The following is a 24,231-nucleotide window of genomic DNA, read 5'->3' on the forward strand; positions in this document are numbered from 1 at the left end:
TTGCTTTAAACTGATCTTTCTCATCTTAAACATTACATTTTGAAATTATACTCAATACATAAAAAGCTTGGATTTTTTTTTAAGTGTATCACAAGTGAGTCTTGAAGGCCTTGCCTCTCTTGTTTGTTTTGTTTTGTTTTGTTTTTTTACTTCCATGTGTAAACAGAGCCTATATAAGCCTTTTTCAGAAAATGGTGTAAATCCTGTCCCAGATCATTACTGACATACAGATGTGTTGCATGAATGCACCTGACTATCATTATTAGTGTTTTTAATTTAATACATTTCAGTCAGTATTTGACAAGTATAAAAACTTGATATGCCACCATTTTTTTGTAGAAAATATTTGTGTTATGTGGTATGGAGGGGTTAAAATATGGCTGCCCCCACGCAGGTGGACAACTTTTGTAGGCTAAAGTAAGTGTAAAAAAGAAAAAAGTGTGATATATTTCAATTTTAGCAGTGAATTCCCTCACTCACAGAGAACCCATGATCATAAACATGCTGATTTTAAGAATTATGAAAACACAAAATTACGTGTCCCAAAATATGATGTCATTCCAGTTACGGAGGCATAAAAGGTGCCATTCAAACTGAACGTTTACAGAAATCACCCTGTGACTGTTTTTGCTCTGGTGTGATTTCCTTTAAGAGCTGTAGGGAAACACTAGTCTGTTCCCTGCATTGAATGCAACAACACTGTACTCCCGAGTGTTGTCCAAGGTATGAGATTTCATTTTTCACTGTCATTACTGTTGCCAACGGCAAACCAAGATATAACGAGCACACAAAACATAAAATATTGAATAATAAGATGAACATAATTCAGTGCGATTGGCAACAGAAAAGTAAGTTTTTCCTCTAAAATAAAGAAATTGTTATTCTTAACCAATGTTCTATCATTCCTGTTACCGTCATTCCCGTTACCGTCAATATCATCATTCCTGTTACCGTCATTACTATTATGAAAGGAGCAGTAACAGGAATGACATACCAATGACAAAACTATATGAAGAAAACTAATGAAGATACCCATGACATGATTCGTGCCTTTTCACCTTGAAATTACTTTCTTTTTTCCCCCTCAGAACAGAATTTTGACGTCATAAGCTTCTTTCGGTTGATGATGACGTTTTTTTCATCATGACTACTCTCTCTCTCTCTCTCTCTCTCCATTCGTCGAATATACACACTCTGTTAACCGCATCCAGATACAAGTATTCAGTTATTCAAATACTACTTCAGTAGCAAAGGTATGGGCTTTTCATCAGCTGGAAAGCAAAGGAGGAACAGGGAGAGGAGGGATGCTGATCCTGAGACCAGACAGACGATCTGAAAGAGAAATACCAGGGATGAACAGGACGGTAGAAGAAGTCTGTGAAAGATATGACAAGCCAAAAACATACAGCAGCAAAACAGAAGTGGAACAAAAGTTAACAAGCTTATACAAATTGGAAGGAAATGCTTGGAAAACAATTAACACCTTCTGTACTCCCTATGGTCACAAAGGACAAAAGAACAAATGCAAGCACAACTGTAAGATCAAAATGCCGATAAGAAAAATCAGTCTTTTTAGAAAAATAAAAGCTGAAAAGGGGAGAAGATGGGTGTAGGCATACAAGAAAAGACTCCAGAGATAAAGAAATAACAGACTGAAAATCAAAGGTCTTATGCAACAAATTGCCAGTTGCAGAGAAGTAAGAAAAGCGTAAAAAGAATGACTGTCTCCTAAAAGTTGGTAAGTCAGAAGAGGGAAAATTACAACTCATGGGAAAAGTCAACCTCAGTCGCGGGAGAGATCCTCAGAAGGTACCGAGTTAGAACGCAAGCGTTTAAAGCTCTTGGAGTTGCCCAGTGGAAAAATAAAGTTAAAGAAGAAAGGGTAGCCTTTCAAGTTATATTTCATGAGGAAAAATTTGGTCAAATTCTTTTAGAGTGATGAAATCTCAAGAGTCTTGCCGGGAAAGTAAAGTATCATCACTAAATACGAAGAAAAGAAACGACGGCTGCTACATGACTGACCCGTTTGCACATTAACTAGCTATCACAGACTGAACAATATCGGGTTTACAACTTTCTAGAGACACAAACCTCTCTGGGTGATTCATCCAAAAGCATAAAAAAGAATGACATGTTTATGCAGTATGTGTGAAAATTCTTATTTTCATGCAGAAGCATTTCATCATTCAAATAGACTTTAAACAGCTCAGTCAGATATCCTTGCCAATACAGTTGTGTGCTACACTGAAAAAAAATCAGTGAATGTATATAGAGTGCCATAATGTAAAGACAAACTTCTGCTGAAGATTACCTGGACATGCCAGTGTCACGGAACCAGTTGAAAACTGTAACAAAGAAAGGAACTTTCAAAAATGGAAAACAAAAGGAAGTGGTACTTACTGTCAAAACAGGAAGAAAATGGAACTGTTAGTGACATTCTTGACAAGTTGAATGACCATCTGAGAGGCTGCAGACAGCTATCAGTACAAACACTATCGGCATCTGTGGAGCAACCTGAAGCCAACTGAGTGCTTCATTCTTCTTTCAGATAATTATGTTTGCAATATGCACAAAGAGATTATGTCTGTGCATTTGGGGGCTTCTCAAGTTCAACTTACCGTGCAAACTGGATATCACTCAGTTGGCACGGACAAAACAACCGGTTTCTTTAGTTTCTGGTTCACTCAGCCATAGCCCTGCAGCAGTGTCGCCTGTTCTAAACGAGATCAAGGACAAACATCAAACAGTTGACGTAGTTCATTTATTTTGTGACAGTCACACCATTCAATGCAGACTGAGGACAAACTTTTGCCTCTTATCTACTGAAATACACGAAAAGGGTTTTAATACAGCTAATTGGAATTTCCATGAAGCAGGTCATGGGAAAGGGAATCCCGGTGGAGTTGGGTGGAAAGTTAAGAGGACTGCTTGTCAGAGAGAGCTGGAAGGATAAGACATTGTTAAGAGCAAAGCATGTTTTGACGAGCTGCTTCAAGCTGGGATATGTATGATCAATGACAGTGACATCCTGAGAAGCTGGCTGACAAAACACTGAAAACAGTGACAGGTACAATGAGGATTGTTGTTGTTGTCTCGTTCGTCATATATCAGATGGATTCCCCCGTCTCCTCGATCAAGGCGGCAGTACGTTGTAGGTCCTCCAGTCCTCCATAGAGCTTTTGGGCCGCTGGGATTGATCAGGTCATAAGTCCATCTCGTGAGTACATCAACTTCAGAAAATTTCAATATGAGCTGTACTTGCAATGAGAACACGTGCCCAGATCAGTCTGCAGAACACAAGTCCTGTTGCTCTGGAACAGAAACACGCCGGAAGCGGAACAATCCAGTCCTACCAAGGACTCCAAAAGGACTGATCATTCGAAGAAAGCAATGACGCGTAGAGATTACTGTGCCAACAAATTCCCATCTTCCAGAGAAGAGGAATTCGGACATTACCTTAAAAAACAAAACAAATGAACAAATGAAATGCGAGATTTTCAATGAAATTCAGCAAGTTTTCAGAGGTCTTCAGCTTGACAATATTTCAGGGATCCTCAGATACTTATCACAGGACTCAAGCTGTCGGTGGATCATCAGGCCTGGGCGTTTTATCCATTTGAAGTTCCTTGTGCATCAAACTGAATTCCTGTGACCGTTAGAGCTGACGGCGATTGCTTATCAGCTGGTGGAGTGTACACATTTGGACGCGATGTGCGCTCTGATTGAGATCAGAGTGCGAATCATCATTGAACTTGCCTTACAAACTAATTCTTACCTGAATATAGAGAATATAAGGAAAGGAGTGGACAATGCAAATACAAACGGTCGCACAAAGAACGCTTTCGTTATCAATTCTGATAAATTTCTTCCGGGAGTATCTCTGTGTGATGGTATCATTCAGACCAGTTTTGATTATGAAGACGTAAAGATCACAAAACCTGGTCTGTTTCCTGGTCCTCTCTTAGCTTGACTACTGTAATTCTTTGATCGCTGCATGCAACAGCTACTTGTTATCCAGACTTCAGAGCACCCAAAACCATGCTGCACGGCTTATCTTCTGCTCTCCTAAATTTGCTCATATTACTCTTCTCCTTCACTCCCTCCACTGGCTACCTATTGAGAAAAGAATAGATTAGAATCATTAGATTGGGCGTACCAAATGTCCTTTTATTATTATAATTTATTATATTCATGGGAATATGGCAGATCTGTGTATTATCTTGTGTTTTGCATCTGTCCAGTTTCTTTGTTGTTTTGTTTTTGGTTTTTGTGCACACCCTGCCCTTTGGAACCCCCCTAGACAGAGTGGTTAAAGCATTAGACTTTAAATCTGTGGGCCCCGGGTTTGAATCCCGGTCATGGTGGCTGGTAGGTAAAGGGTAGAATTTTTTCCGATCTCCCAAATCAACAGATGTGCAGACCTGCTAGTGCCTGAATCCCCTTCGTGTATATTCGCATGCTGGAGATCGAGCATGCACGTCAAAGATCCCGTTATCCATGTCAGTGTTCGATGGGTTATGTAAACAAGAACACACCCGGCATGCACCCCTCCCCTGAAAACGGAGTATGGCTTCAAATATTGCAGGGGTGAAAACGGTTGCATACGTTAAAGCCCACTTGTGTATACGAGTGAACGTGGGAGTTGCAGCCCTCGAACGAAGAAGAAGAAACCTCATGGTCCATTGATCTCAGTAGATATGTGCAGTCCACACTGCCATCCCTGGTGAGGCAAAACCACGTTAATCTGGAGATTTCGCAGAGTTGTCTGCTTTTGTCGTTGTATGGACATCAGTCAGAAGTGACATGTTCCAGATGGAGATTCTTATCTGCCAGTCGCCCCATTGTCAAAAAAACACACCAAACAAACGAAAAAGGCCTTCCTTCCTTCTGTTGTAGGAAAGAGGAAGCTGTCCTCTACAGGCTGCGTACGGGTCATTCTTATCTGACACACTCTGAAAGGTGTGTGCTGTGCAACAAGCCTCTGAGTGTCAGATATCTTCTAACAGACTGTTGGGATCTGCATAATATCAGGAACAAACATTTTACAATTAGCTCCATGAAGATCCTGTTCCGGAATAACCCCCAGGCCCCTCCCCGGACATCATCTGCCAGTTCCTGGTGAAATTAATGTTTTTAACTTGATTTGAATTTGACGTGGTATGAGGCTTACATTGGTGAAGCGTTCCTTTTACACTGTCACAATATTCTTAACGTGGTTTCAGTTTTACGTGGTTCGAATGAGAAGTGGGTAATTGGTTCTTTTAATGTTTAAACCAAACTTTCACGTTATTTCATTTCCCTTGACTTGTTTAAGAACTGAAGGGTGATCAGTCCTGACACTGCCTTTCGTGGTAGGGGGACATAGAGGGAGGAGGAGAAGAGAAAGAGGATGACTTTTAAAGCTGATTACATCCTGAAGAACATTTGACTGCATTTTATTTTGTTGGTTACTCTTGCGGACAGGAAATCGCTGCGCCATGCTGTTCTTCTCTTAAGCAATGACTATTACACATCAGTGTGCAGATAAAATAACTCTGCATTATCAGATAATCTTAAGAAATGCGATTCCTGTTTCAAGCTGTCATTCCAGTTACCAGTCATTCCTGTTACTCCATGTCATTCCTGTCACCAGTACTTAATTAATTTATAATTAATGGTTTACTCTGTTGTCTAGGTAGTTGCAAAACTTGTTTGTTGCAATGACTTCTGCCTCACATTGTGGTCAGTCGTGATTGCAAGGACACATGGTATGTTTTATTCAGTTTGGCAGATATGCAAAAAGTAAGTATTTGGGAATTTCATATTCTTTATTGGGCAAGAAATGTATGTTCTCAATATTTCTGATAAAGTATTCCTTTAGAATGTTGAAATCACTTTTGCAAAGAAGGCTGTGATCGAAAAAGTGATTAATGTTATGTTGCATTGCTCGACCAAAAAAAAAAAAAAAAAGATCTGGTAACAGGAATGACACAATTATGCATATAATCTAATCAAAGCCGATTAATCTTCTTTAATATTGATTTGTAAGATGGCATTTTCAAGCATAGAACCTAGGAATATATTCCAAACAATATGTGAGCAATAAAAGTTTCAGTTGTCAGCATTAGTTTTTCCATTTTCTTCAGTTTGAAATTACACCATTTTTTGAAAATGTTCCATACAGTGGCATGGAGAGCGAAATTTTCTCAGCTCTTCAATTGTGTAAGAAACTTGGTAGGTGAGACCTATAACGTCGTCTGCTTTAAGATGCAATAGTGGGCAGGTTGAGGGGTCAAAGGTCAAGGTCATTGTTTTGTAAAAACGGAAAAAGCTTGATAGAGACTGCATTTTACATCCAATTTTAATCATGTTTGGTCTTGTGACTGGTTATGGGTATGGCATAATCCCTGAAGAAATTCAGTGGCGGGGTAAAAAAAACAAAAAAACAATAACAACAATAAAAAAAATAAGTGGTCACACACATAAAAGGTTACATGTCTGTGTGTGACTTGAACCTGTCTGAATGAAACAAAAACAAATGATGCGAGCCCAAAGGCAGCTCTCAGGAAGACACCTTGTTGTGCAAATGACTCCATATTTATTATGTGCTTAGATCTTAGTCCCTGACCGAGAACAGGCATTATGTAAGTATCCATGCAAGAATCAGAGGGCAAAGGTAAAAATCACAACATGCCTATGATATTGATAGGAAACGTGCTGCCTTGCGAGGAGGAACCCAGGACTTGTGGTTTAACTCCTCCCTTACGGCCATAGTGTCTCCCAGTATCACTGATCAGTTTGCAGAAGCCAAGAGTTTCCGCCCTTTCTTGGGAGATCACTGAGTGTTCTTGCCCTCCAAAACACGACGGGGCCCCTCTCTCTTTCTACAATGCCGGATGTGAGATATTCTTGGTATACCTGTTCGCAGCCGGACAGGACTGGAATTTCACTCTCTCCACTCTTCTTCAGCCACCTTCTTTAACCAGTGGGACCATGGGTATTCATGGCACTTGTGGCTTCCTTAGACGCCGAAGAAATCAGATAGGCTGTCAGCTCACTTCTGTTCTCAGAACTTAACCTGTTTGAGTAACTCATGTGGAGATAGCACCTCTATGTACACTTCCAAGCAGTAAGCCTCCAGCTCCTGGACCACAAAGTGCCTATTGGTCCTGGAGATGGCTTAGGAATGGCTCAGTGAAGGTTACCATCTATATTTCCCCTCCTGGTAAGAAGCCCATGGCACCCAGAACTTTCCCTATGGGAAAGTATTTGAAAGACTTGTCAAATTAAAGGGTCTGGTCTTTGTACACCACACATCACCCAGCTTTAAAAGGGAGAAGGGTCTTGCAGTGCGGGATCCTTTACTAGTCCCTCATCACACTCCCTTTCCTAACTCTGCCAATTTCATTTTCAGAACTTTGTCTCATAAGTTGTCCCACCGTTGTCTTTTGGAGGTATCCACAGCCTTGTACGTCTTCTTACACAACTCCAACCAGCTGTAGAAAAAAGGCCAAGAACACCCAGGTATGGAGTCTCATCCTGCTGAGTGTTGGGGCCATTTCAGCGATTTTTGTCTGATTTCGTTTTGTTTTGTTGGGGTTTTTTTTGCAGTAAAGTGGCTTTGAACTTGACAGCTGAGGTAGATGTGTTTACTTGCCCACATTTTAATTCTGTTCTGGCCAGTAGGTCAGATGTTCCCTGCCAGCACAATATCCGTCAGCCTCGAGGCCCATCCTGGCACAGCAGCACTCCCTCTTCAGGCATTACACCCCAAGGGAGGTTGCTTCCTACATGGCTTGCACTTTCCAAGGTCACGGTGGGTCTCTATGGGTTTTACGAGACCGCTAGTCTGGGTTCCTCAATGTGCAACTCTGTTTAAGCAGCAGTGGCCTAGTCAGCAACAGCCCCAGCCTCGGCAACGCAAGCCTCTTCCGTTTCGGGCATTCTGCCTTGTGGGAAGCCGAGCCTAAAGCAACACCCCTAATGACCTCAAGTCGCCCAATACCTGGCAAGTTGGGAGTTGCTACAGGCTGCCCAGTAGCCTGACATTGGACTCGGCGATTGTGTACACGAACTAAGGAGGGAGGGAGGAGGGGGGGGGGGACAAAAGAACTAAAATGGGGCTTTGATACATGCAGAGCGAGGCACTCATTTTAGCATTATGACATCATCGGCCATTACCTTTTTTTTGGGGGGTGGGGGTGGGGGGGGTTATTGTAAACATCACCCCTACACAGTCTTGTAGCATCTTTTTGGAAAGCTAGAAACATTCTGCGGCTAATTTTAGTAGAGAAAAGCTTATTTGAAGTCAGATGGTAAATAAATTTTGCTAAAACGTACATGCATGTGGCTTGCTCTGTGTCATATAACTCTACTGTTTGACATAAATCCTTTGAACTGGTAGACTACGCCATTATTGTAAATAGACTGATAATGCTCTTCAGGAAGTTCAACAATGCCATCGGGGGGAAATGAAGGACAAAGGAGTGCCCAAGCTTTTAGAAATTATGATTGATCATTTAAATACCTCAAGCCCACCTACTCTCCAGCCGTGATATGGAATCACAACAATTGATGGCATGGAGAAAAGGACGAAAACACAAAATTAGTCGTATTTGTCGTCTTTCAAAAGGATAAACCAAACGCAACCATAACACTAAAAGCAGGGTTTGAAACAAATCAATCGCACTGACACAAGACGTGTTCTATAAATAGAATGTCAGTGCGGAAATGATAGATCAACTCCATTTATTTTTTCCTCTCTGGTGAAAGTGAAGTTTTGTCATGAATATTTCGTCGCCAGGAACTGTTCACCATATTCCTCCAGGTCTGTTTCTTGTGTGTCCAAAGCCTGAGTCTGTCCATTCTGTAATGTTGTTAGTTTATCGTTTTTCTGTCTTCCCCGTCTCCTTCCCTACTTCCATGGCAGCAGACATCAAGGACTGATCCACAACCTGCCATTTCGCTGTGGTGATAAGAAACTCTAGGGAGACCTGGACAGTACAAGGTCTTCAGAGAAGAAGCCCTTAACTCTTTACATTCTAAGGCGGCCGGGCTGCACCCAGGTCATGACTCCTGCATGCACTTGTATTGCCGCCTTTTCCTTTTATTTTACCTGATCCTCAGCAGGTTCGAATCAGCGCCTCCAGGGTGGTTGCCACTTCAGGACTGAGTCACCTTTTTCTGGCAGACGTTTTAACCACTGAGCCATCGTACGCCTAGTTTCAGTAGGGAAATTTTATCCTTATGAAGTTTACTTTCATTCCTCCTCGACCAGATCCAGCTGGAACTCTTTTCTGCCGCTTCTGCCATTGCCTTGAGAGCCCATGTCCTCTGCCGGAAATAGACAGCTGTTTCATGAGGCTGTAGGCAGATGCACCCACAAACCCTCTTGTACCAGTCTCTATGACAAGGACTTTAGCTTGGAAGCCAGATTCTCTCAGGCTGCTGGCTAGACTAGTATATTTCTCGGTCTTGTAGATGTGGGCTTCCTCCATTCTGCTTTTGTATGGCATAGTGAGCTCAATCAGAATCGCTTGTTTCGTTGCCTTGGAGTGGAGTATTATGTCAGGTCTCATGCCGCTCTTGCTGATGATTTCCGGGTGTTCCTTCCTCTCTGGTAGGTCAACTGTGCATTCCGAATCTTTGGCACCATCAAGCAGCCCGCGTTTCCATGCTTTGGAAACTTTGGAATGCTGTTTCTGGCCAGACTTTATTGCCTTCTGCCGAGCTGAACTTTACTGGAACTTCTGGTGGGGTTGATGCTCCTTGGACAGTGCTCACCACGTGTGCAATTTCTTTTAGCACTTGGTTGTGCCTCCATGTGTACCGTCCTTGGCTCAACGCCGCTTTGCATGAGCTGAGGACATGTTCCACTGTTTGTTTGCCATGGCAGAGTGGACACTCAGGTTCATCTGCTTTCCCCCATTTCACCAAGTTTGTATTCGAGGGAAGGAGGTCGTACACAGATCTTAGGATGAAGCTGATCCTCAGAGGGGCCATGTTCACATATCACTCCAGCTGAGGCTCCTTTGGAGTGCATTTTCCCGTGTTGTCCACTGCCCCTGCTGGACTGCCTTCTGGACTCTTTTATCATCCTCTTCCTTCTTGATCTCCAGTATGATCATGTCTCTTTTTGCTTTCCCCCTTGCCTTGGACCACCATTCCATCTTCGTCGATCCCAGGCCCTGTCTGTTGGTTTGGGTGTGTCTTATTATTTCCTTCGTCTTAAGGCTTTCTTTCGCTGCACTGACTGCCTCCCTGACTTTCCATTTTCTGCCAGTCTTCAGCTTGCGTTGGGTGGATCTCACAATACTGTCACCTGAGTCTTCGAGCATGCTGAGAAGTCTTGTCTTCACTACCTTGTATTCTTCGACTTCAGAGGTAGCCGCAACTTTGCTTGGCGACAGTAGACTGCCACGTAAGTGAGACAAGGTGAGACAACAAGCCATTTGCGTGTGTACTTGTTGATCTTTGCCTCAATCAACTCGACTGTGCTACAGCTGATATCATATATCAGGAGAGGTCACAGGAGCTTTGGTATCGGCATAGACTGTAGGCACCACACTTTGTATTTGCCAGGAAGGCCACACTGGTCTATGATATGCAGGCCTTCTTCTGCTGTCTGCTTGGTTTCTTTTCCTCTTTTTGTGTCTTTCAGGGACTCGTACCGTCTTCCAAAGCTCTTGACTGGTTCATCTGACACCGTTGGAATGGCTTGGTTGACTACAGTGAATGTAACCGTTTCAGCTATCTTTCCTGTAAGCAGTGAGAGGCTCCATGATTTCTTTGGTTTGAAGTTCATCCTGACTGAGGCAACTTGCTCGTTCAGCCGCTTCAATATTTCCTCTTTTGTTGAAAGGACTGTTGTGTTATCCAGAAGGCCTTCAAAGGAGGTATTTGATATCTGTTACCGAGGTCGGCTCGATCCGTTCCCTTCATTGAGGCCTTCAAGATCACTTCCATTGACAGCACGAACAGGATTGGAGAAACTGCACAGCCCATGGCTATGACCATTTCCAGATTGATCCAGTCTGTCATGTATTCCTTGGTGGTGAACCGCATTGAGAAGCCATGGAAGAACTTCTTCAGCATTTCCCTGATGTTTGTTGGTACATAGTGCATCTCGAGAGCCAGTAGATCATCTCATGAGGAACTGACCCATACACATTTGCCAGATCCAGCCATACCACGTTAAGGTTCTTTTTCTCTGTCTTTGCTCTTTGGATTGCATCCTAAATCATTGTGGCATGTTCTACACAGCCAGGAACTCCTGGGATGCCACCTTTCTAGACTGACACATCCAGGTACTCATTTTCTATGAGATATTTTGTCAGTCTTCCAGCCATGACAGAAAAGAAGATTTTTCCTTCGACATTCAGGAGCGATATTGGACTGAACTGGCTGATGGTACTTGAATTCTGCTCTTTCGGGATGTACACGCCATCAGCTATCATCCACTGGTCGCTGATATTCAGGTTCCTCCATGCTGATCTTATCACTCTGTGGAGCCACTCAAGAACTTCAGGACATTTCTTGTACAGCAGGTACGGTATTCCTTTTGACCCTGGTGATGATTTGGCCCTGGCTTTCTTGACCACTTTCTGTACTTCCTCAAGGGTTGGTGGTTTATTGCTGAACTTTTTCTCTGGTTTCCTGGGATGAACCAAACCCTTGAGATCTAGTGGTTTCTTGCTTTGCGGATCACGATACGTTTTCCTGAGGTGCTGTTCAAGTGTTTCCTTGTCCACTGTGAGTGTCTCTGATTTCGACTGCTCGAACAATTTCCTGGCGAACTGAAAGGGGTCTCGGAAGAAGCATGTTTTGTGTCTTCTTCTTTTTGCTCCTTTTCCTCCTTGCTGATTCTGCTTTACTGAGGGCACTGTGCTTTGCTTTCAGGTCTTTCCAAAGTTTCTGTAAGCCCTGCTTCTCAAATTCCTTGCTTCTGAGGCCCTGTTTCTGTAATTCTGAAGCTGTCTTCATCGTTTTCTTGAGCTTTCTTTTTGCATTTCGGATGTTGTCCATTTCTCGTTGTCGCCTGGATTTTTGAGGAGGTGTTTTTGTCTTTGGTTCTTTCACTCCATAGGTTTCCCGACAGGTTGCGTAAGCGCATCAAGTTTTCGAACTATTTTCTGGTCCAACTCTTCCCATTCCGTTTTTGCACTTGCGGGTGGCAAGTTTAGTTTCTGGCGTTTGGCTTCAAGATCTTGTACGACTGATTTGTCTGAATTATCAGCATGGATGTCCTTGGCACTGTGGTTTGAAGGTTGGCCTTGGTTTTCCGACGTCTTATCTGCTGGTGTAGTGCGCTGCTGAGCATTTGTCAGATTCTTCAAACAACCCTTTTTGGTCCTGTGGATCTTCATGCCACACTCAGTGGAGAATTTCCTCCCACAGACACATGGAAATTTCATCAGTTCTGAAATCATAGTCCGTTTACCGTTTCCAGTCGTGATTCTGTTGGCGCCGATGGATTCATCATTCTCTCCCCCTTTCGGTGAATCATGGGAGCATCTCTTCTTTGAACAAGTTGTAGCAATTGATTAAGGGTAAGGTGGGCTGCCAACCCACGGAACCCGAGAGTCTAGTCTTTCCCAGTGTCACTCGGTCTTTCCCGAACGTCATTCAGACTGTTCCTGAAAGTGTCTGTGAACCCAATCTGGAGAAACCGTCAGACGGCGTGAGACAGCTCTCTATGGACAGAGAGAATAGAATCCTGATGGTCTGGTGTTCATCAGCCGTCCTCTTCTGGAGTTAGATCATGATTTATTGGACAAATTATCACTTGCAATTTTCTGTGGAATGATTTGTATTTCTTTTTATCACAACAGATTTCTCTGTGTGAAATTCGGGCTGCTCTCCCCAGGGAGAGCGCGTCGCTACACTACAGCTCCACCTTTTTTTTTTTTGTATTTTTTCCTGCGTGCAGTTTTATTTGTTTTTCCTATCGAAGTGGATTTTTCTACAGAATTTTGCCAGGAACAACCCTTTTGTTGCTGTGGGTTCTTTTACGTGCGGTAAGTGCATGGGGCACACGGGACCTCGGTTTATCGTCTCATCCGAATGACTAGCGCCAAGACCACGACACAAGGTCTAGTGGAGGTGGAGAAAATATCGGCGGCTGAGCCGTGATTCGAACCAGCGCGCTCGGATTCTCTCGCTTCCTAGGCGGACGCGTTACCTCTTGGCCATCACTCCACTATGTCTGCTGTATCTTTCGTTTGCGGTTCTGGCTAACTTTTGTTGAACACGGGGACTTTTTTGTACTTTACTAGGGCATGTTGGTATTTTGGTGGGGAAATAGGTGGTGGCTGGGTTCGTCGTGTCTCTGGTCTTATGATACGTACTGTGGAGATTGGACGTATTAACTCGGATATCTTATGGCTATTAACTCACTATGTGTGGGTGGTGTAGAGGATTCTCGGTAGTATTAGAGTTTTTGGTTGTTTAGAGGGTTTGTGGTTGGTGGACGGTACAGTATGGCCAAGCTTCTGGAGTGGTCAATGCGGTGGAATGGCCTATGCGCGGGTGTAACATCGGCTGTCAGGGGGCTTGGGCTCTTAAGGAGCCGAAGACAGGGAGGTTAGCAACGTATGTCAGATGAGTTTGGGAAGCGCTGCTTTCAGGGGGGGGGGGGGGGGGGGGGGGGGGGGGGGGGGGGGGGGGGGGGGGGGGGGGGGTGGGGGGGGGGGGGGGGGGGGGGGGGGGGGGGGGGGGGGGGGGGGGGGGGGGCGGGGGGGGGGGGGGGGGGGGCGGGGGGGGGGGGGGGGGGGGGGGGGGGGGGGGGGGGGGGGGGGGGGGGGGGGGGGGGGGGGGGGGGGGGGGGGGCGGGGGGGGGGGGGGGGGGGGGGGGGGGGGGGGGGGGGGGGGGCGGGGGGGGGGGGGGGGGGGGGGGGGGGGGGGGGGGGGGGGGGGGGGGGGGGGGGGGGGGGGGGGGGGGGGGCGGGGGGCGGGGGGGGGGGGGGGGGGGGGGGGGGGGGGGGGGGGGGGGGGGGGGGGGGGGGGGGGGGGGGGGGGGGGGGCGGGGGGGGGGGGGGGGGGCGGGGGGGGGGGGGGGGGGGGGGGGGGGGGGGGGGGCGGGGGGGGGGGGGGGGGGGGGGGGGGGGGGGGGGGCGGGGGGGGGGGGGGGGGTGGGGGGGGGGGGGCGGGGGGGGGCGGGGGGGGGGGGGGGGGGGGGGGGGGGGGGGGGGGGGGGGGGGGGGGCGGGGGGGGGGGGGGGGGCGGGGGGGGGGGGGGGGGGGGGGGGGCGGGGGGGGGGGGGGGGGGGGGGGGGGGGGGGGGGGGGGGGGGGGGGCGGGGGGGGGGGGGGGGGGGGCGGGGGGGGGGGGCGGGGGGGGCGGGGGGGGGGGGGGGGGGGGGGGGGGGGGGGGGGGGGCGGGGGGGGGGGCGGGGGGGGGGGGGGGGGGGGGGGCGGGGGGGGGGGGGGGGGGGGGGGGGGGTGGGGGGGGGGCGGGGGGGGGGGGGGGGGGGGGGGGGCGGGGGGGGGGGGGGGGGGGGGGGGGGGGGGGGGGGGGGGGGGGGGGGGGGGGGGGGGGGGGCGGGGGGGGGGGGGGGGGGGGGGGGGGGGGGGGGGGGGGGGGGGGGGGGCGGAGGGGGGGGGGGGGGGGGGGGGGGGGGGGGGGGGGGGGGGGGGGGGGGGGGGTGGGGGGGGGGGGGGGGGCGGGGGGGGGGGGGGGCGGGGGGGGGGGGCGGGGGGGGGGGGCGGGGGGGGGGGGGGGGGGGGGGCGGGGGGGGGGGGGGGGCGGGGGGGGGGGGGGGGGGGGGGGGGGGGGGCGGGGGGGGGGGGGGGGGGGGGGGGGGGGGGGGGGGGGGGCGGGGGGGGGGGGGGGGGGGGGGTGGGGGGGGGCGGGGGGGGGGGGGGGGGGGGGGGGCGGGGGGGGGGGGGGGGCGGGGGGGGGGGGGGGGGGGGAGGGGGGGGGGGGGGGGGGGGGGGGGGGGGGGGGGGGGGGGGGGGGGGGGGGGGGGGGGGGGGGGGGGGGGGGGCGGGGGGGGGGGGGGGGGGGGGGGGGGGGGGGGGGGGGGGGGGGGGGGGGGGGGGGGGGGGGGGGGGGGGGGGGGGGGGGCGGGGGGGGGGGGGGGGGGGGGGGGGGGGGGGGGGGGGGGGCGGGGGGGGGGGGGGGGGGGGGGGGGGGGGGGGGGGGGGGGGGGGGGGGGGGGGGGGGGGGGGGGGGGGGGGGGGGGGGGGGCGGGGGGGGGGGGGGGGGGGGGGGGGGGGGGGGGGGGGGGCGGGGGGGGGGGGGGGGGGGGGGGGGGGGGGGGGGGCGGGGGGGGGGGGGGGGGGGGGGGGGGGGGGGGGGGGGGGGGGGTGGGGGGGGGGGGGGGGGAGGGGGGGGGGGGGGGGGGGGGGGGGGGGGGGGGGGGGGGGGGGGGGGGGGGGGGGGGGGGGGGGGGGGGGGGGGCGGGGGGGGGGGGGGGGGGGGGGGGGGGGGGGGGGGGGGGGCGGGGGGGGGGGGGGGGGGGGGGGGGGGGGGGGGGGGGGGGGGGGTGGGGGGGGGGGGGGGGGGGGGGGGGGCGGGGGGGGGGGGGGGGGGGGGGGGGGGGGGGGGGGGGGCGGGGGGGGGGGGGGGGGGGGGGGGGGCGGGGGGGGGGGGGGGGGGGGGGCGGGGGGGCGGGGGGGGGGGGGGGGGGGGGGGGGCGGGGGGGGGGGGGGCGGGGGGGGGGGGGGGGGGGGGGCGGGGGGGGGGGGGGGGCGGGGGGGGGGGGGGGGGGGGGGGGGGGGGGGGGGGGGGGGGGCGGGGGGGGGGGGGGGGGGGTGGGGGGGGGGGGGGGGGGGGGGGGGGCGGGGGGGGGGGGGGGGGGCGGGGGGGGGGGGGGCGGGGGGGGGGGGGGGGGGGGGGGGCGGGGGGGGGGGGGGGGGGGGGGGGGGGGGGGGGGGGGGGGGGGGGGGGGGGGGGGGGGGGGGGGGGGGCGGGGGGGGGGGGGGGGGGGGGGGGGGGGGGGGGGGGGGGGGGGGGGGGGGGGGGGGGGGGGGGGGGGGGGGGGGGGGGGGGGGGGGGGGGGGGGGGTGGGGGGGGGGGGGGCGGGGGGGGGGGGGGGGGGGGGCGGGGGGGGGGGGGGGGGGGGGGGGGGGGGGGGGGCGGGGGGGGGGGGGGGGGGGGGGGGGGGGGGGGGGGGGGGGGGGGGGGGGGGGGGGGGGGGGGGGGGGGGGGGGGGGGGGGGGGGGGGGGGGGGGGGGGGGGGGCGGGGGGGGGGGGGGGGGGGGGGGGGGGGGGGGGGGGGGGGGGGGGGGGGGGGGGGGGGGGGGGGGGGGGGGGGGGGGGGGGCGGGGGGGGGGGGGGGGGGGGGGGGGGGGGGGGGGGGGGGGGGGGGGGGGGGGGGGGGGGGGGGGGAGGGGGGGGGGGGGCGGGGGGGGGGGGGGGGGGGGGGGGGGGGGGGGGGGGGGGGGGGGGGGGGGGGGGGGGGGGGGGGGGGGGGGGGGGGGGGGGGGGGGGGGGGGGCGGGGGGGGGGGGGGGGGGGGGGGGGGGGGGGGGGGGGGGGGTGGGGGGGGGGGGGGGGGGGGGGGGGGGGGGGGGGGGGGGGGGGGGGGGGGGGGGGGGGGGGGGGGGGGGGGGGGGGGGGGGGGGGTGGGGGGGGGGGGGGGGGGGGGGGGGGGGGGGGGGGGGGGGGGGGGGATGGGGTCTGTGAGGGGGGTTTGCGCGCGGCGGGGGGGGACCGGGCGGGGGGGGACCGACGGGGCTGGGGCTGTTGGGGCCGGGGCGGGGGGGCGGCCGCCCCGGGGGGGACCGCGGGGGGAGGGGAGTGGTGGTGGGGGTGGAGGGGGGGGGGGGGTAGGGGACTGGCCGGGTGCTTGGGGGGGCGTGGTGGGGGGGGGGCGGCGGCCGGGGTGGGGAGGGCGTGGGTTGGTGTTTTTTTTCAACCCAGTGATTTTTTTTGTTGTGTTGATCTTGTGTTTGTTGGAACTTTTCATTCAATCAGGTTTCAGTCACGTACACATACACACAGTATGTTTTGTACATGCTTGCGTTGGCAGGGTACTTGTGTTATATGAGGGGACGTGTTTTTGTTGGGTGGGTTGGGGTGAAGTCATGCGCGAGCATGTATATATATATATATGTGGGGTTGGGGGGGAGGGGGGGGCGGAGGGGGTGTGTGAAAATACAGCTGTGTATTTCATTATCATGCTATTCTAGCATGTGTATGTATGACATATGAAAAATGGTGAAAATAGACCTGAAAAGGGAAAAGAAAATATATACATGTTGCTGTTTTTTCCCATTTTCTGGTCTATTTTCTGTCCCTTTTTTAAGATGGGTTGATGCAAAGTAGGATAAAAAGTTGTACCTTGCTCAACCCCCCCCTCCCACCCACTCACACATTGACCCCCCGTCCTTTACTCAGTCTCGCAACCCCAAGATAGTTCCCATGTGGGACTTGTTCCTTGTTCTAGATTTGATTGGAAGAACACGGTTTGAGTTCTCGGGTTATATCCCGTTTGGCATGCTTAAACTCGTAACTACGTTTCTTCCTTTGCTGGCCACTGGCTGACGAAGGAGTCCGATGCATCACATTCCCGTTTTCTTCCGTATTATCTAGCTAAAAACGAAGACCCATAGGTGCATTTCCCCACTTTGAGGATTGTACCCCTGCTTGACATCTTACCCAAGGCGGAAGATCAGCATCTATTATTCAGTCGAGTGTCTCAAAATACTACAGGGATAGATCTGCAGAAGATGCTGCTCTCAGAGACAGTGAGCTGGGAACTGCGCTGACTGGCTGAGCAGACAGCGTGTTTCGTGTAGACATATCAGTACTGAGTTAGCCAAAGAATTTAACCAGCACAGAGCAACCCGATAAGCCTGGTTTGCGTTAGTTTAAGATAGCATGTATATTTAACCAAACCGGCAGGGGGTATAATACAAACTTCCCTTGTTTTTAAGTATACTTCAGTGTTTGGAATGCCTAATCCCCTCTTTGAATACCATGGACAGAATCTTCTCCAAATTTTTATCATTTTTGTTATCCCATAAAAAGTCATGACATATTTTTTAACTGATCGATCTGCCTGTCAGGCGAGTAAAAGCATTCACAAGAAAGAAAGTTTAGATAGAATGTAAAGATTTTCATACTGCTACCCTTCCAGTTGGTGGTATTTTTCGGGCATATTCTGAGTAAAATTTTGGCTTCAAAATTTTTTCTCGGGTACTTCTTTCAGTCATAAGAGAAATATCTTTAAACCAGAGCCCTTGTATTTTCAACTGTCTTTGATTCCATTTATGAATATTTGTAACAATGATTTTTGAATCTTTAGATTACGTGTGTGATTTCTAGTTGTTAGCGAAGACCGCATATAGAAAGACCAGCTGCCGGCTTCTTGCACTCACATGGGAAAGTAAGGTCAGAGGATGAGTAATGTCCCTTTTTCTGTTCTTGCGACAAAACAATGTGCAATTGTTATACCAGAGACGACAGACAGATCAGAAATGGACTATAAACCTGATTATCCGGAGCGGCGGTCAAAATTGTGAATATAACAGTAAATGTACCTTTCAGGTTGTAGTTATTTTATTTGTTTTGTTTGTTCTCACTGGTAAAGGTTGATTGTTGTTGTTTATGGAGTGTGTGTGTGTGTGGGGGGGGGGGGGATAAAAAAAAAGGGGGGGGGGGTTACAACGAAAGGATTAATTAAAATAGTGCAACAAAAATCCTGTAATTTTTAAATACCAAATCAATATATCAAATAAATTAAAAAGAACCAATACAATGATAACAGATAATATATGCAAGTCACACAACAGAAACACTCCAGTTGGACAGTGTAACAGAGATCCAGCAATCCAGTGAATGTGTGTGCGTTCTTTCTTTGATTTAATGTCTTTTCACTGTGTGTAGGTGTGTTTGTGCATACATATGAGTACGTCTGTGTATATGTTGGCCAATGTGTGTGTGTTATCAAGTCCAAAGTGTATGTGTTTTATAGATCTAAACACAAAATGTCTGTGTAAAACTTGTAATTGAAAGTATGTGTTGCATGGAAATCATTGCTGCAGTTGAATCAGGTTATTATTTTGTATGATGATAAGAAAATGAAATCTGTTGTACTTCAGTTTGTTTCAGTTTTTAACATCAAATACAAATGGAAGTGCAGCAGTCATGAACTGAGTACAGATGAGACACTTTCATGAACTGGCAGTCTCCAAACAATTAGTTGTCAATCTTCACAGGACAACAGTTTGTGAAACAGCAGTGTTTTCACATTAGATCAGTATCCACATCTCTGTTTCCAAACACATATAGAATGGCAAAACAGAAGATGATGTGCAAAGTTATTGCACTTACACTAAAAGAATAAGATAATGATAATAGCATCTTACATAAAAGAATGATATAAGAACATGTAAAAATAACAGTAGTAACAGTCGGCTGAGGAACCATGCATTCTGTTCCACCTGACTGAAGTTTAAGACCCATGTGCCTGATTTAAATGGCTTCCACCTCATCCTGATATACAAAATTGGTTTAGAAGCATTCCTTACACCCCTTCATCTTTTGGAAACCCCCAAAACGACTGCCTGGCTCAAATGTACGTGTAACAAGCATTAGAATATCCAACTAACTGCAAAAAACACCGCCCTGCTTCTTTTGCATCACTGTAGAATATTTAAGAGATTTTTTTTTGTCACAACAGATTTATCTGTGTGAAATTTGGGCTGCTCTCCCCAAAGGAGTGCGTCGCTTCACTGAGAACGCCACCCATTTTGGGGGTATTTTTTTCTGCCTGTAGTTTTTTGTTTTTCTTGTCGAAGTGGATTTTTCTACAGAATTTTGCCGTGGACAACCCTTTTGTCGCCGTGGGTTCTTTTCCGTGCGCTAAGTGCATGCTGTACACAGGACCTCGGTTTATCGTCTCATCCGAATGACTAACGTCCAGACCACTACTCAAAGTCTGGTGGAGGGGGAGTAGATACTAGCAACTGTGCCATTATTCGAACCAGTGCGCTCAGATTCTCTCGCTTCCTAGGTGTATGCGTTACCTTTATTCCATCACTGCACTGTTTTCCTGTGTGTAGAGCATGAATTGATTAAGGGACGTAACTCCTCTGCCGACCTCGCAAAACCGACGCCAATAGTTTTGTCTTTCTATATTAAGTCTTAAATGATTATACAAGATGACATGAAACGTGTATCCATTCCTTCGATAGCACCAGCATCACCACCTTCTCAGCTGAAGACCCAATTTGGATGTGTGCAGCCACTTCCACCGCATCCTATAAACCACTGAGCTCGGCTATGCCCATGAAAAACGCCGTTACGGAAAAGAAGCAAAAAAAACGAGCTCACCTCACCGAGGAGACCCCCTGCTGCTTCTGCGCGGGAGTTGGCTCCAGAATACAGAACATGGTACACGGCATAGTCAGCGACATCTTCTTTGAACTCTTCATCGACTTCTGCATTGTCCTCAATACCGCCTTGATGTCTGTGAAGTACCATGGAATGACTGAACGGATGGAGAACTCTGTCGACACCGGTGGAATGGTGCGTGGGCAAACGTAGATGTATAAGCAGATAATCACATTGAATTTTCTTCCATGACGGAAGTGGAATAAGCATAGACACGCGTTAATTTTTGCATCCTGTCCTCAGGGCAAATAAGAAACGAAACATACGAAAAGATGAATGCGATACTAAAAGAGACATACATGCATATGCATAAACAAATAGAATAGAATATGTCTTTATTACCAAGTGTACCGGGGTCACAAGGAATATTGTGGGGGTGGGGGGTATTATATGGAAAGGTACAAACATAAATCAAAAATCGTACACGAACACAGATACAGTAGAAATTATTATGCATACATTTGTATTTGTATTTCTTTTTATCACAACAGATTTCTCTGTGTGAAATTCGGGCTGCTCTCCCCAGGGAGAGCGTGTCGCTATACTACAGCGCCACCCATTTTTTTGTATTTTTTCCTGCATGTAGTTTTATTTCTTTTTCCTATCGAAGAGGATATTTTTTTAGAATTTTGCCAGGAACAACCCTTTTGTTGCCGTGGATTCTTTTACGTGCGCTAAGTACATCCTGCACACGGGACCACGGTTTATCGTCTCATCCGAATGACTAGCGCCAAGACCACAATTCAAAGTCTAGTGGAGGGGGAGAAAATATCGGCGGCTGAGCCGTGATTCGAACCAGCGCGCTCAGATTCTCTCGCTTCCTATGCGAACACATTACCTCGAGGCCATCACTCCACATATCAATACAAAAACTTGTGCACACTCACACATGCACGCACACACACACGTTTGAACAGAAGCCGCATATTGCATGTGGATGGGGCTGATGACTAGATCTTCAGGTAGATGGTTGTTGATTGCACAATTCTGTTGAATCATACTGGATTTGTTCGAGAGAAAGGGCATTGACTGCTTTGGGGAAAAAGCTATTGGCAAAGCAATTGGTTTTCGTCCTAATATTTCTGTACTGTCGACCAGAGGGGAGCATCTCGAAAATCCAAAAAGCTTGATGTGATTCGTCCTGGCTGATTGATTTAGCTTTTTTGAGTAGCCGCTTATAATATATGTCGTCTAAAGAAGGTGTATCAGCCCCGGTAATCTTGGTGGCAGTTTTTACGGAATGTTTCCGTACCAAACAGTAATAGCGAAGGTTAACACACTTTCAATGACTGCTCGGTAGAAATCAACTATGATTTCTTTTTTGATTCCGAACTTTTTGAGGCGCCGAAGAAAGTACAGGCGCTGTTGTGATTTCTTAACAATGTCTTTCCGTATTTTTCTCCCATTTCAAATCGTTGGAAATGATCAGTCCGAGAAATTTAAATTCCCTGATGATCCCTACTAGCTTACTTTTAATGACAAATAGTAAGGGGTCAGATCTGGTCTTCCTGCAATCTAAAATTAATTCTTTTGTTTTTGATACGTTGAGTTCTAAGTTGTTTTGATCACACCAGCTGACAAGTTCTAGTAATTCTTCCCTATATTTTGACTCATCACTATTCGTAATCAGCCCTTCTAGAGTAGTATTGTTGGTAAACGTGATCATGGTGTTACATTCATTTGGAGTTGCAGTCATGTGTGAATAGTGAGTGCAACAGTGGGGATAGAACACATCCCTGTGGGGCGCCTGTGTTGAGAATGCATGTGGAGGGGGTGAGGTCACCAATTTACAACTTGCGGTCTGCATCTCAGAAAATCTAGGATTCATGCACAAATTCATTCTGGCAGCGAGAGGTCTTTCAATTTAAAATATAGTTTTAATGGCACTGTTGTGTTGAACGCAGAGCTGTAGTCAATGAAAAGGATCCTAGCATACCTGATTTTCGAGATGCCTGAGGACATGGTAGATCAGTTTCAGTTTCAGTAGCTCAAGGAGGCGTCACTGCGTTCGGACAAATCCATATACGCTACACCACGTCTGCCAAGCAGATCCTGACCAGCAGCGTAACCCAACGCGCTTAGTCAGGCCTTGAGGAAAAAAAAAAGATAAGCTTACATAAATAAATAAATAATAATTATATAAAAAAAGGTAGTAGTAATGAAAATAATAATAAAATAATAATAATAATAAATAATTAAATAAATAAGACAACAATGATGATAAATAAGGAAATAAATGTAAAACATGAAGACACACATTCACGCATACACCCACACATGCATAACAGATATGCACCAAACACGCAGTTTCACAGATATGAAAGCACAGTCAAATACATATAAACGTACATGAGCTCCAACACACACACACACACACACACACACCACACATTACCCTGCACCTCCTCTACCCCCCTCCTCCACACACTCATTTCTAGTCTATGTATCGCAGCTTCCACGACACACACACACAAACACGCACACACACACACACACACACACACACATGAACGCTTGTACAAGCACACACACACACACGCCCATATCTCCCACCCCGAACCCCACACACATATATACAAAGATATATATATAATATATACGTTCCAATATCCTGTTGCTCCCACAGTGTAGGCATGCATACACTCACATACCTCATCCTCTACCCCACCTCCTCCCTGCACCCCCACCTCCCCCTCACACACACACACATGCACAGAACTCTCCTGACACTTGTGTACACTTACACTCTCACGCATTCACAAACGCACTCAAAAACACAGACCCACTTATACACACATACACACACGCACAGAGGCTGCCACTGATTGGCCGCAAGAGGGATGGGAAGAGATGCCAAGAACGTGGCGTCTAGTGTGTTGCTCAGTCTATTGTATTTGGAAAAGCCCACAGAGACTCTGTTCCGTTTTGAAGAAATTTGCGCAATGTTGGTTTGGAAATGATGCCGGTATTTGTTTGATTTGCAAAGCATCGTGCTCTACCTTTCATGTTAGACTTACGGCCGCTCCCTGTCTCTGCTTTTATTTCTTTGAGGCGATCGATGGTGTGATGGCCTTGTACCTGTTCTTTTTGATATTCTTTGACTTTTCTGAGGATTTCCGATTTTCCTATTTGTAGGCCGCTCGTTGGTGTTGCGTTACCAGCAAGTCTGTCAGCTCGCTCATTTCCCTTAACTCCTGCATGTCCCGGGCAGTATGACCATGTGAGTGTTTTAATCTGAAAGTTGCGCATTGCCTTATGCCACTCTGGGCTTCCCATTCCGTTTTCAGTTTTCTGTATGAGGTTCATTGAGTCGCTTAGAATCATGGCATGTTGGTTTCCGGGCGTATGGATGGACGATAGCCACTGGAGGGCATGTGTCACAGCTTCAACTTCCATCGTTAGGCTGGAGGTTGTGACTTTGTAGGCAGCATTCTCTTCCCTAACTGTTTTTCCATTTTGTTTTACAGTGAATCCCCAACCGGATTGGTCTTTGGTGACTGAGCCATCTGTGTATATGATGATGTCCTCATCTTTACTGTTTTCTTCTATGGGTAGCTTCACTTCCGCATCAGTTTTGCCCTCTGGCCATTCCTGACTGTCTTCCTAGAGTGGGTGAAATGGCTGTGTTGAATAGATGGTTGAGGTTTTCGGGGTTTTTCTCCCATTCTTTTGTTTCTTTCAGGTCTTGTAGTCGGCATACTAGCTGGATTGTGTCTTCTGCTTGCCCCATCCATGATCTTCCTCGTCCTAGACGGCTGCCTTTTGGTTCTTTGACTGTGTCATGCAGTGGTTTTTGAGGGTTTTCTAATGCTTTGAAGTAGGTCTTGACCTGTTCTAACTTGTTTCTGGCCTGCACTGAGGGAAGGTCAAGCAGGTATCGCATGGTTTCTGTGGGCGTGTCTTTTGTTGTTCCA

At 50.1% G+C, this 24,231-nt stretch overlaps 1 protein-coding gene across 1 annotated transcript in view; it reads left to right on the forward strand.

The window, feature by feature from the left end:
- The window catches only part of LOC143280370 (uncharacterized), a 47,335-nt gene extending 26,865 nt beyond the window's left edge, over window positions 1-20,470 (forward strand). Inside the window, exon 4 of the mRNA XM_076585007.1 lies at window positions 20,169-20,470. Within this exon, the coding sequence (XP_076441122.1) occupies window positions 20,169-20,470 (302 nt within the window). The remainder of the gene's footprint in view (window positions 1-20,168) is intronic.
- The last annotated feature ends 3,761 nt before the right edge of the window (window positions 20,471-24,231 follow it).

This window comes from Babylonia areolata, chromosome 3 (genome assembly GCF_041734735.1).
Source record: "Babylonia areolata isolate BAREFJ2019XMU chromosome 3, ASM4173473v1, whole genome shotgun sequence".
Taxonomy (NCBI): Eukaryota; Metazoa; Mollusca; class Gastropoda; order Neogastropoda; family Buccinidae; genus Babylonia; species Babylonia areolata.